Here is an 11,733-nt window from a genome sequence, read left to right on the forward strand (position 1 = left end):
GATTATACTTTCTACAAATGTAACTTTTATGCCAACAGAATATGTTGCTTAAAAGGAAGGACCTATATTTCATTTCAGAGATATCACACTTCTAAGAGCTTCAATCTCACCCCCAAGAAGTATGGGGGAAAATCCTGTCATGAGTAGTACCAAAGATTGATCCCAGTTCCCCATGGACACGACAGTTGGCCAAAAGGTCCTGAAAGGAAGTGTTATTGAAAGAAAAGAAAACCACCCTCATACTGGTGGAAAATCTTAGTACTACAATTCAATTCAACTAGCATTTTTTAGTATAGTTTAAATTCCTACAGTATCCCAATAAGTGTTGCCTTGCACAAGTAGGGATGGGCCTCTGTAAGAGAATCAAGGAATGAAAAAGCCAGAGAAAAGGGGGAAAGAAAAGCAAGTTTCTGACTTGCTCCACCTGCTCATATTTGATTATGATGAAATTAGTTCCCTTAGTTCATGGATATCCGTAAGGATAAAAGTCCTTTCCTCAACTTCTTGCCATCTCTCAACACCACTGGAATCCCAGGGGTTTTTATGGTGAATGCATAATTCAAGCAATACTGCCCAGTGTTAGCCATCAAGTGTTGAACATCATATAACTCAAGGTGGAGAAGGGGAGAGGACCTTAATTTAGGAGGCCCTAGGATGCTGACAGTGGCCCAAGGCAAGTCTTTAAGTTATTGGTGGGTTGCTGATCTAAATTTGGAGCTATTTCTACCCTGGGAGCTCTGCCCACTCATGCTGGGACCACTCAGCAGGGGATGGGCAAAAGGGTTGTAGGGCATTCCCATGCTGGGGGAGGGGGGATTTTCTACTTTCCCTCGGGCAGACTTTTGGCTTGGGCATGTGTCACGTTCAGACAATACAAATAAAAACAGCTAGCTAGCGTTTATTGTGCACTTCCGTGGGTCCAAGGGGCTTTAGCTAGACCATGGCCTTTGACTGGGAGACAGCCCTTGGCACTTTGGGCCACTCTGCTTACAAAGCTAGTAAATCAACATCTCAAATGAAACGGGGACCCAAGAGATGTCAAGAGAGGCAGCCTCTTCTGGGCAGGGCCATGGAGCAGGCCTTGTTTATTGCCCATATAAGGCAAGGCAGTTCAGTGGGCCAGGACTGCTTCTCCAGTCACAATGGGAGGCGGCTCCCTGAGCTGCCGCGGCTCCCGTTGTGACGTCACTGGCCTGACACTATATTGTTGCCAGAGTGAGGACCAGCAGTCACAGATCAACCGGGGAGGAAGCCCAAACATACCATCTTGTGGCTCCTCAGAGCTGCAACCCAAGCTCCAGTAGCCAGAGGCGATTGAGCCGCCCAAGCCCAGGAGACTACCTCACACCGCTACCATCACTAGAACTATCACCACCACCTATCTGTCTCTAGTAACCAAGTGAGCCTTGTCATCCGTGAGTAACCGGGGCTCCTTGGCGCCTCCTCCTGCCTCCACCTCCTCTCTCCTCACCATCTACCATCTACCATCGATCCAACAGAGCACCAATGGAAACTTTCACCACCAAACACAGACCCATCAAAGGCATCTTGAAAAAGAGCAGCCCTGGGAGTCCTATCTTGTCAACTATGGGAACGGGTGCCGGCGCCGTGAGAGGTGAGGAGTTCAGTAAGAAATCCCAGAAGTGGGAAGAATTGGACATCTTAGCAACATACCACCATAAAGATAAGAACTATGAACCCATGAACATCGAAGAGCAAAACCCATCGAGCCACGGCGACCCGGAAGACTCCGAAGAAGAAGACGACGACGACTACGACGACATCAGGTACTCGGCCATCCCACACGCCATCACCCCAGAGCTGCTGAGCCAGAGGCTAGAGAATGACCAGGACATAGAGTACATGCTTCTGTTCAGGGAGAGTGAGAGCAGTGAGGATGAGGAAGACCACAAGAGGCGGTTCGAGCTCAAAAGGAAGCTCCACTACCGAGAGGGGCTGAACATCAAGTTTGCTCAGCAGCTGGCTATGAAAGAGGACGATTCACAAGACCAGGAGATGACTGACCTTTCTGAGGTAGACAACATGGCAATGGAGGCGTGGCACACCACAGCGCCCAACGAGAGCATCCAAGACTCTGAGATGAATTCTGATCTGTGAATTGAGTTGTTTTGCCCCACCTGAAAACCATGATAAACGAGCTCATGTTCTCTGCATTGCTTTGCCTTGTCTCTTGTCTCCTTGGCACTCTAGAACCACATAAGGGAAGGTAAGGGACCTGGTCCAGGCCCCTCCCCCCGTTTCCATTCCCACCTCCTTAGGGGATGGGAGAGGGAGAAAGGGCTTTGTGCGTGCCCAAACTAGTTCAAAACATTCTCGTGGGGGAAGGGGGAGTGGAGAAGGAGAGGAGGAAAAACTGGAGGAAGCCCCTGGAGGGGAGACAAATGGCCTATCTTGGAGGTCATGGTGGACTGGCAACAAGCCCCGCCCTCTCCCCCCCACCAGGCCTTTGAGATTCAATGGTCCAATCCCCCCTCAAACATTTGGGAAAAGCCCATCCCCAAACCACCAAACAGAATCAATTGGTTCAAATCCTCATTTACTTGGGGCGGGGGAGGGAGAACTTGGCCAAGCCTACACAGAAACCACTACCTAGAGAGCATCTTGGTCCAATTCCCCCCCCAGAATGTCTTTGAAATAGTCTGGCCCAACTCCTCCCTGCCCCGCCCCCTCCCAAACACAAACAAAAGAACCCACCAGTTCAGATTTTGTAGTGGAAGACTGCCCAAACTCACCCAAAAGCCCTACCATCTTGGAACCCTCCTCCCAGAAGCCCTCTGAAATAATCTGGTCCACTTCCTCCCCATTGAATCTTTTGAAGGTAATCTAGTCCACTTCCCTTTCCCCCACCAAAAGAAATAGGGCTTGTTAAGAGAACTCAGTATTTTAATGTCCCTTATTTGCTGGAGATGGGCACTGGGAAAGGCCAGAAATCAGAGGCCTAGTACAAATTCCAGTGGAAGCCTCTACCTTGAGGTCACTGTGGTTGTCCTAGTAACGGAACTCCCCCACCCTTTGAAATCATCAGGTCCAACTCCCCACACACACACAGGTTGAACATAATCAGGTTTGGCCTCCCCACCTAAGAAGCCAAACAATAGGAGGGCTTTTAGGAAATCCACTGGGGAGGCCCGCCAGGGGGGAGGGACCTTTCCAAACTGATTGACACAGAAGATATTAGGGAGAGATGATCTTGGGGACAAGCTACCCCTCCAAGCCCTTTAAATCACCTGGTCCATCCACCCTGCTGTCACACACCATTGAGATTGTTTGGTCCAGCCCTCTTAGACCTCAGTTTGTTGTGAGGGAGGGCCAGAACTGTGCCCAAATTCACAATAAATGTCTCTGGGCCTGGTTCTCAATGCACTGTCACCTAGCTGCCTCTTCCACCACATCGTTTTTTAGATAGTATTGTCCAGCCCCATACCCTACAGAAGTCCAGGGAAACAGGAGTTCTTCCAGAATCTAGTTCAAAACTCTCACTTGAGGAGTGAAGATAAGCTGAGGAAGGGCCTAGTCCAAATTCCTACAGAAGACCCTATGTAGGGGCCATCCAGGTACACCCTCCAGAAAATTTTTCAATCATCTGCTCCAACAGCCCCCACAAGATTTTTGGAAATCATCTGGTCCCAACCTCCACAACAGAAACCCCAACAAATTGAGGCTCTTGGAGAATCAAAGAGTTCAAACTCTCCTCATGCAGAGGGGGAATGGGGGAAGAACCTGAGGCAGCCCAGAAATTAGGGGGAGACTTGCCCAAACCCACACAGAAGTCCTTGCCTAGAGGTCATCTTGGTAATCTCCCAAAAAACTTTCGAGCCATTTTGTCTGCTCCCACTGCCCCCTCAACCCCTGGAAGATAATTTGATCCAATCACACCCCACCCCTAAGTCCTTCTAGATGTTGTGGTCCACCCCCCCCCCATTCAGTTGCCATGGGAAATGGAGTTTCCAAGGGGATGAGAGCTAGCTGGCAGGAGTCACAAAGGAAACTTTTGAGAACAACTAGTGTGAACCCCTCATTTGACAAGGAAAATTCAAATGAGGAGCATTCACACAACCTCATAAAGCTGACCTTAGAGTTCTGTTCATCCAAACCCCTGATTTCCTACCCAAACTGGGGAAGGCCTCAAAGGGAAGTGAATGATGAGCACAACTTCCCCAGGTTAAGAAGGTACAGAAACGGGAGTCCCAACACCAGGGCCCTGAAGTTTTATGAGGCTCCTCCCCAACTTTTAGCGTTGGAAGAGTAATGCATACAAGTGCTGCACTGCCAAGGCCACATAAGAACAGCAGTTCAGCAAGGGACAAGGGATGATGGTCATCTGGGATCTTTAAAGTTCCCGCCAATTTTCAGGGGGCTGATCTGTGAGGGCAAAGTCATTTCTGAGATGCACCATTGTTTATTTATATAGATCAGGCTGTTGACAAATATTCTTGTCAGCCATTTTTCTACCCTTTCTTAATTAAAAAAAGGATTCTTAGAAGGGAGAAGAAATGGGGAGAATGGCAGACGGGTGCTAATCAGAGGTAGAAGCCATCTATTAGAGTCCAGGGACCTGTGCTAATATGTGTGTATATGTGTGTATGTGTATGTCTGCCTGTATATGTTTATGTATGTATATATCCAAGTGCTTGTGTGTGTGTATGAATGTGTGTCTATGAATGTGTGTCTCTGTGCATATGTGTTTATGTATATATCTGTGAGTATGTGAGTATTTGTGTGTATGTATGTGTATTTGTATATATATGAATCTGCATGTCTATGTGCATGTGTGTCTTGGTATGTCTGTGTGTCTCTGTGTGTCTGAGTATTTACATGAATGTGTGTACGTCTGTGTGTATGTATGTGTGTACTTAAGTACTTGTGTGTCTATGTGTTTATGTGTATCTGTATTTGTGTATATATGTATCTGGATGTCTATGTGTGTATATGTGTCTATGTGTACATGTGTATCTGTGTGTCGCTTATGTGTTTATGTGTATATCTGTAAGTATTTGTGTATATATGTCTCTTTCTATGTGGGCCTGTTTGTATGTGTATATATGGCCATGTGTATGTGTGTATGTCTGTGAATGTATGTATTTGTGTGTATGTATATGTTTGTGTGTATGTGCCTCTGTGCATATGCATGTGTGTATCCATGTGTCTATGTATGTGTGTCTTGTGTCTCTGTGTGTGACTGTGTTTGTGTGTATCTGTGTACCTGTATACATATGTCTGAGTATGTATGGTTGTGTGTCTACCTGTGCCTATGTATGTGTCTGCTTGTGTGTCTATATGTCTGTGTGTACATGAATATTGTATGACTGTGCCTCTGTACATATATCTGTATGTATATGGGTATATGTGTGCTTGTATGCATGACCGTGTCTGTATATGTCTCCATATGTGTATCTGTGTGTGTATGTGCCTATGTATGTATGCATGTCTTTATATCTGTGTATGTGTGTCTGTCTGAGTGTCTATGTGAGTATTTGTGCCTGTGTATTGTGTACCTGTGTGTATCTGTATGTGGAGCTCTGTGTACCTGTACATATGTCCGTGTGTGTCTGTATGCATATCTGTGCCTGTGTATATGTGTCTGCTTATGTATCCGTGTGTCTGTGTGTACATGTATATTGTATGACTGTGTGCATCTGTGTACATGTGTCTTGCATGTCTCTGTCTGTGTGTCTGTGTGTGTCTATGTACCTCTGTGTCTGCATGTTGGGGGGTTCGAGGCTCCTCTCATTTTCATGTGGTTTGGGCTTTTGTGCAGCAGGAAGATCTCTTTTGGAAGTGGCTAGAAGGAGAGGCCTGGAGCAGAGCTGCTCTTTGGCAAGCCTATGTGAGAATCTCCAAAGCTAACATATTAAAAATCTACTTTGAAAATCTCCTCCTCTGGGGAGCAGCTGAGTGGCTCAATGGATAGAGAGCCAGGCCTAGAGATGGGAGGTCCTGGGTTCATATCTGATCTCAGACACTTCCCATTGTCCAACCCTTACTGCTCTTCTGCTGTGCAAGCAACACACAGCTTTGACTCTCAGAGGGAAGGGAAGAGCTTTTAAAGGGAAAAGAATGTCTCCTCCTCTTAGCCATCTTCCAAATTTTGGCAGATTTAGAAACTTAACTCCCTCTGTAAATGATATGGCCTGATAACAAACATGCATGACCTAGGAAGCACTACAGGTCAAATCGGTTATTAAATATGGAATGCAAAATGGTGCTGGATTTTAGCAAATTCGTGCCTCAAAAGTCACACAGGTGGGTAATGTAAAACCTGAGTAAATGGTTCATTCTGGTGAGGGAGAAATGAGTAAGCTCTCCTTTAATATTTTGGTGGGAAAATGATGAATGTTCAATTATCTTCCAGCCACTCCAAGGCAGACTGGGTTGAGGAGACTGGTCTAATGCTTTGGAACATATCGCAGTGTGTTGTGCTGCCACTTCCCAGGGAGCAACAGTGCACTGAAAATGGGAAAAACAATGATCCCCGTGTGTGGGGAAAAAAGAACTCTGGAAATCACCTCCAAACCTTGGGGTCTCCAAAGCTCCTGCTATTTGGAAAGTAATTCATTCCCTCTTCCTTTGCCAGAACACCATTAAATAGCTGCCTGGGCAGAGGGATGGAGCCCTCCCTGAGCTGCCTGAGTACCTTTTCTGAGTCTGTTATCTGGCCTTATGGAGGGGCTCTTAGTCCTTCATCCTCCAGCATGCAGCTTTACTGGGCACTGGAGGGAAGCAATAGTTATCACTGAGGAAGTAAGTTCTGCAATCACCTTTCAGTTTTTGAAATCACTATTTCAACCCAAACCGCCGATCCATCAATCTCAGTCAACACACATTTAGTAGGCGTCTGCTGGATGTGCTAAGCCTTGACAAGTAAAAGGAAGTAAGTTCATTTCAGCTGGACTAACTCCATGCATGTGGCCAATCTGTGTTGGGTTTTTTGAGAATGGATCTCCCTGTCCCCCCTAGGTCATACATGCACAGTCCCCAATCTGACTTCTCATTGGCTAGATCTCTGCCTCTTCCAGAATGGTTCAGCCTTTCTTGGGCCTGTCCCCCAATAGCTCTCCACTGTTGGGGGACTCACCATATGGGAGGTACCAGACTGTACAGATACATGATCAACTTAGCCCTCAGGAGTTCCTTCCTAAAAAGCCTGGGCAAAGTGCACAGTGTGAGACAGGCTCAGCTGCCCAACTTTTAAAAACCATATCTGACCTATGACAACACCTTCCAATTTCTGGCTTCCTCACGCACCTGTTTGGAGCCCAGCTTGGTCTGCTCCCTCATATAATGATTCTCCCTGGGTTCTGATTGCAAATGACTTCTCCGATGTCACTGACAGACCCTGTTGCTTAGGAGATTCAGAGCCACCCTGGCAACAGGGCCATCTCAGATCTGATGTCACCAGTTACCTTCTGACCACCTCTACATCTGTGCCCTGTGTTTCCACTGAGCAGCAACAAATGGCCACAACCAAGCAGGTACCACTCCCACCCTGTATCTCTTTATCATGGGAGACATGGCATTTAAGAGCTGGAGGGGAGCTGACATGTAATCAGGTCAAAGTCAGAGCCCCTCATTTTAGAGATGAGGAACAATAAGCCCTAGAGAAACGAGGGGTGGACCTCAGCTGAGCCAAGTTATCAGGTGGCAGCTGCAGAGGTAATTCTACCCCATCATTCCAGTATTGGCAAATTGACATCAGGCAGTCTGAAAGTGTGCATTAAATATCAAATGTGTTTAAAGCTAACTGTAATGCTCTTGCCTCTTTGGCCCTCTCTTGCCCTGAGAGCCCCTCATTTCAAATCCAGAGCTCTTTCTACTACACAGCAGCGCCCCTACATTTGTGGAGGAAGTAACTTGGGCCCACAAAGGCACAGTAATGATTTGGCTAAGGTCACAGAGATAAGGGGCAGAGGGAGAATTCAAGGTCACATTTGGGGGCTCCAAATTAAGAGCTCTGCCTAGTATTCAAAGACAGATGACATCATAGCTCGAGACAAAAAGGAAGGTAATTGCGGTCTCATTTTATAGAGAAGGAAGGTAAGACCTATGGAGATCTAGAGACCAAAGGACTTCTCCAGAGCCACACAATCCCAGTCCTCTGCCAGCACTCATTCCATTTTATTCCATTACCTCACACCTTCTCAAATGTGGATTTCTGATTAGAGAGCAATTCTACTTGATTCAAGTTCATTTTTGTCTCCATCAGGTAGATCTAAGTACATTCTAAGCCTGTATAGACTTAGTGGCAGACCATAAGCCCTCTTTGACATTTTGGCTTGGGGGTCCCAACTTTCAATGTACGACGTTGCCCATTAAGAAAGTTACAATATAGTCCTTACTCACCTGGAAAATGGAACACCAGGAATGGAAATGAAGCCAGAATCTCTTGACTGACAGCCAAAAAACTTACCACCAGCAGCCTTCAAGTTCTGTGTCCTGGAGGATTGGGGCAGGCGGGGAGGGTAAGGGATTTAGCTCAACAAACATTTATCATATCCCCACAGTGTTAAAGACCACTGTGCTATTTAGCTTGTATAAAAACTCCAATGTCTGACTCCCCTCCAGCCCCAAAGAGCTTATAAGTCAATCAAGGAGAAGAAACCTGTAAAAAATAGTAATCACACAAAATAATATATGATGATGTAAGAGGGCTCCAAACAAGGGGCTATGTATGTGAGTGAGATCTGAGTAGTGAAAAGATCTTTACTGGCTGGTGGGTATGGGAAAACTTCATGGATGTGGCATCCTTGGAGATGGGCATTAAAGGATGGGGAGATTTCAACAGATTTAGTGGCAAGGGGGGCATTTCAGGCCTAGAGCACAGTGTCAACAGAAAGGTAGGAAAGCATAGTCTAATTTGCCTGGGGAATATACTGCACAGAGTAAAGTTGCATGCTATGATGCTTAAAAGGTAGAGTGGTACCAGATGGGGGCGGGGGGGGGAGGGATAAGGAGGGTGGCTTTGGATACCAAGTTGAGGAGTACAAACTGCATGCAGGAGGCAATAGGGGAGCAATCCATCCTCAAAGAAGAATAATCTGGCGGAGCTTCAAAGCCTGGATTGGAGGAGAGAGAGAGAGAGAGCACATAAAGGTAGATGCTAGGAAGCTACTACAATAGACCTGGTAGCTAGTAATAAGGACCTGTAGCAGGGTGGTGGCAATAAGAAGAGAGAAGAGCAGAAAAGAGCATGGAATTTGAATTCAGAGACCCTGAGTTCAAGTACAGGCTCTATTAATTACTCGCAATGAAACCTTGAGCAAATCTGCTTTAGGCTTCAGCTTCCTTACCTGTAAATTAAGATCATTGGACTCAATGATCTCAAAGATCTCTTCAGCTCTGAATCCTATAGACAGGAACTGATACAAAAGTAGCCTCAAGGAGACTCAGTAACTAATGGAATATGTGAGCTGAAGGTTTGGACTCAAAGATAAAGATAAAACCAAAGTTTCAAATACCAGAGACTGAGTGGTAGTGCCACTGAGAATCATTATGAAGCCTGAAGGATCACATTTCGAGAGAAAGAGAACAAGTTTGATTTGGGAAGTGCTAAGCCCTAAGCTCCAGCAGGACATCTTGATAAAGATGCTCTGCAGATATTTGGAGATGTAGATCACAAGTCAAGGAGAGAAGCCAAGCCTGAAGAACTAGATCTGGAAGCCAGTAAAGTCCTGGGAATGAATGAATGAAATTGCCAGGAGTAAGAATATAAAGAAAGCAAGCTGAGAACTAAACCCTGGAATCCACTCACTCAGTTTGTAACAGTTTCGGAAGAAGAAGAGGACCCACTAGGAAGAGACCAAAACACCAGCAGTCTTTCATGTGCTGGCTCTAAAGCAGTTACTATCCCAGCTCCTACTCAAGTCCACAGTCAGTTAGCCCTGAGGACTTTTGAGGCATGTCTTTTAATGCTATAAAGCTCTTGAGTCCCCACCAATTGGCTTCCTCCTATGATTATCGCCAGGTAATATCAATTAGTAAACCAGACTAAGCTTTTAGAGAATTAGAGCACTTAACTAGGGTGGTATAGTAAGAATAGTTAGTACAAGGAATTCCATCAGAAGTCTGTGACACAATCACAAAGGTATACAAAGTCCAGGGGAAAGTGGATTCAAGCTTAGAGATCATCTGTGGCAAAGAGGCAACTCACAATTCCTGAAAGTCCTTTGGCTGGAGTCCTCAAGATGCCCTTTTTAGGCCTGTAGGAGCTTTTCTGCTGGCCTCCTTGCATCCATTCTGTCCTTGGCTCCTGATGCAGACATTGCTATTATCTTTTCCAGGAATACTGCTGGGATGTCAGTGGGGAGAGAGTAAGTCCCAAATCCTCCAAACCCTAAAGCTTATACGGTCCTTCTCTGACCAAGGGAGATAAGAGGAGACAGAGGCTTTGCTCCTCCATGACCCCCACCCCTTACCCCAGTTGTTTCCTTCTCAGGAGCTGAGCTGGAACATTCTCTCCTGGCTCTTTACTCAATTAAAAATTGGTTACAACTAACAAGATGGTAGTATACAGATCCCAGAGGGTGTGATCAAATCCCTCAATCAATCTGAACAGACTTCTTGTTGCATCTAGGGAAGTCTCCAAATAAATGGATCAGGGTGGGGTAAATGGAGTGGAATCATGTAAGCATCTTTATACATATAACATCTACAGCCTATAAACCCAGCCCCAGGCCAAAAATACACAAACAAGGAGCATATATACACCTTCTCTCACTATATGTGTAGACTTGCTACTGTTCCTTAGGACGTTTTCTGCAACACTGCAAAAGATCCACAGATTTACTAGTCTAAGCAATTCCTCTACCAACACAGATTTTAATTCTAGCACACCATAGGAAATAGTATCATGAACTACAATTGCTAAAAAAAATTACCTGGAGGCCAGCTTCCTATTTATAAGTTTCCTCACACTTAGAAAGTCTGGTAATAATAATAACTGACATTTTATGTAATGCTTTCAAGTTTACAATAAGTTTTACATGCATAATCTCATTTGAAACTCACAACACCTCTGAAAGACAGGCACTGCTGGTATTATTATACACATTCTTACAAATAAGGAAACTGAGTCTCACAGAGGCTCACTGACTTGCCTGCCTCTGCTGGAAAGAAGAATCTGAACTCTGGTCTTCCTAATTTATTTAAGTTCATCACTAAGACAGCGTATTTTCTCTCAGACAGCAATCATTGGAGAAGAACTTAATTGAGGTCAGGAATACTAGGGATACCTAAAGTTAATATCTGCTACGTGAGTTTGAATCACATACAAACTCTGTTTAAACAGTCTTTTTTTCTAGAATTATAAGTGATCTAGGATAAAGATGTCAAACTAAATTGTAGAAAAGGATCTCTACAGGCAGCATTTTGACTTTTAAAAACCACATGTTAACGTTTTCTATGCTCTATCGTATTTTTAGTTTTCCCAGTTTCATCTTAATGTGATCTGGACCCATTGGGAGTCCAACAGGCTAGGTGTTTGCCATCTGTGACCTAAGACACTGATGATTTTTTTGTTAATGCTCTTTTTCTCCAAATTCAACAGGCATTAGCAGTGTGTTGGGGGCCCTTATCACTAACCTTGGCTCAAAGATAGGCAGTAAAGGATGTGTGTATGAGGGGAATGTCTAGAGTAGTGCGTATGGAGGGATGTGGATTGTCTCATCATCAACTGCCTCATTGAGACACCTGCTCTGCCCCATAGCTTCTCCCTCC

General features: G+C 45.3%; 1 protein-coding gene and 1 long non-coding RNA gene across 2 annotated transcripts; both read left to right on the forward strand.

Moving 5' to 3' along the window:
- Positions 1-1,221: 1,221 nt before the first annotated feature.
- Positions 1,222-2,174, forward strand: LOC107650329 (protein phosphatase inhibitor 2-like). The gene has a single exon (XM_056808913.1). The coding sequence runs from the start codon at positions 1,507-1,509 to the stop codon at positions 2,116-2,118; it is 612 nt and encodes a 203-aa protein (XP_056664891.1). The 5' UTR covers positions 1,222-1,506; the 3' UTR covers positions 2,119-2,174.
- Positions 2,175-4,058: 1,884 nt separating this feature from the next.
- Positions 4,059-6,657, forward strand: LOC130456101 (uncharacterized). The gene is made up of 2 exons (XR_008914437.1): positions 4,059-4,191; positions 6,374-6,657. It is a non-coding gene; the product is annotated as an uncharacterized LOC130456101 (long non-coding RNA).
- Positions 6,658-11,733: the final 5,076 nt, after the last annotated feature.

Source organism: Monodelphis domestica, chromosome X (genome assembly GCF_027887165.1).
Source record: "Monodelphis domestica isolate mMonDom1 chromosome X, mMonDom1.pri, whole genome shotgun sequence".
NCBI classification, from domain to species: domain Eukaryota; kingdom Metazoa; phylum Chordata; class Mammalia; order Didelphimorphia; family Didelphidae; genus Monodelphis; species Monodelphis domestica.

Excerpts from the sequence above, each read along its gene's own strand:
- LOC107650329 (XM_056808913.1), top strand. The coding sequence starts at position 1,507 with ATGGAAACTTTCACCACCAAACACAGACCCATCAAAGGCATCTTGAAA.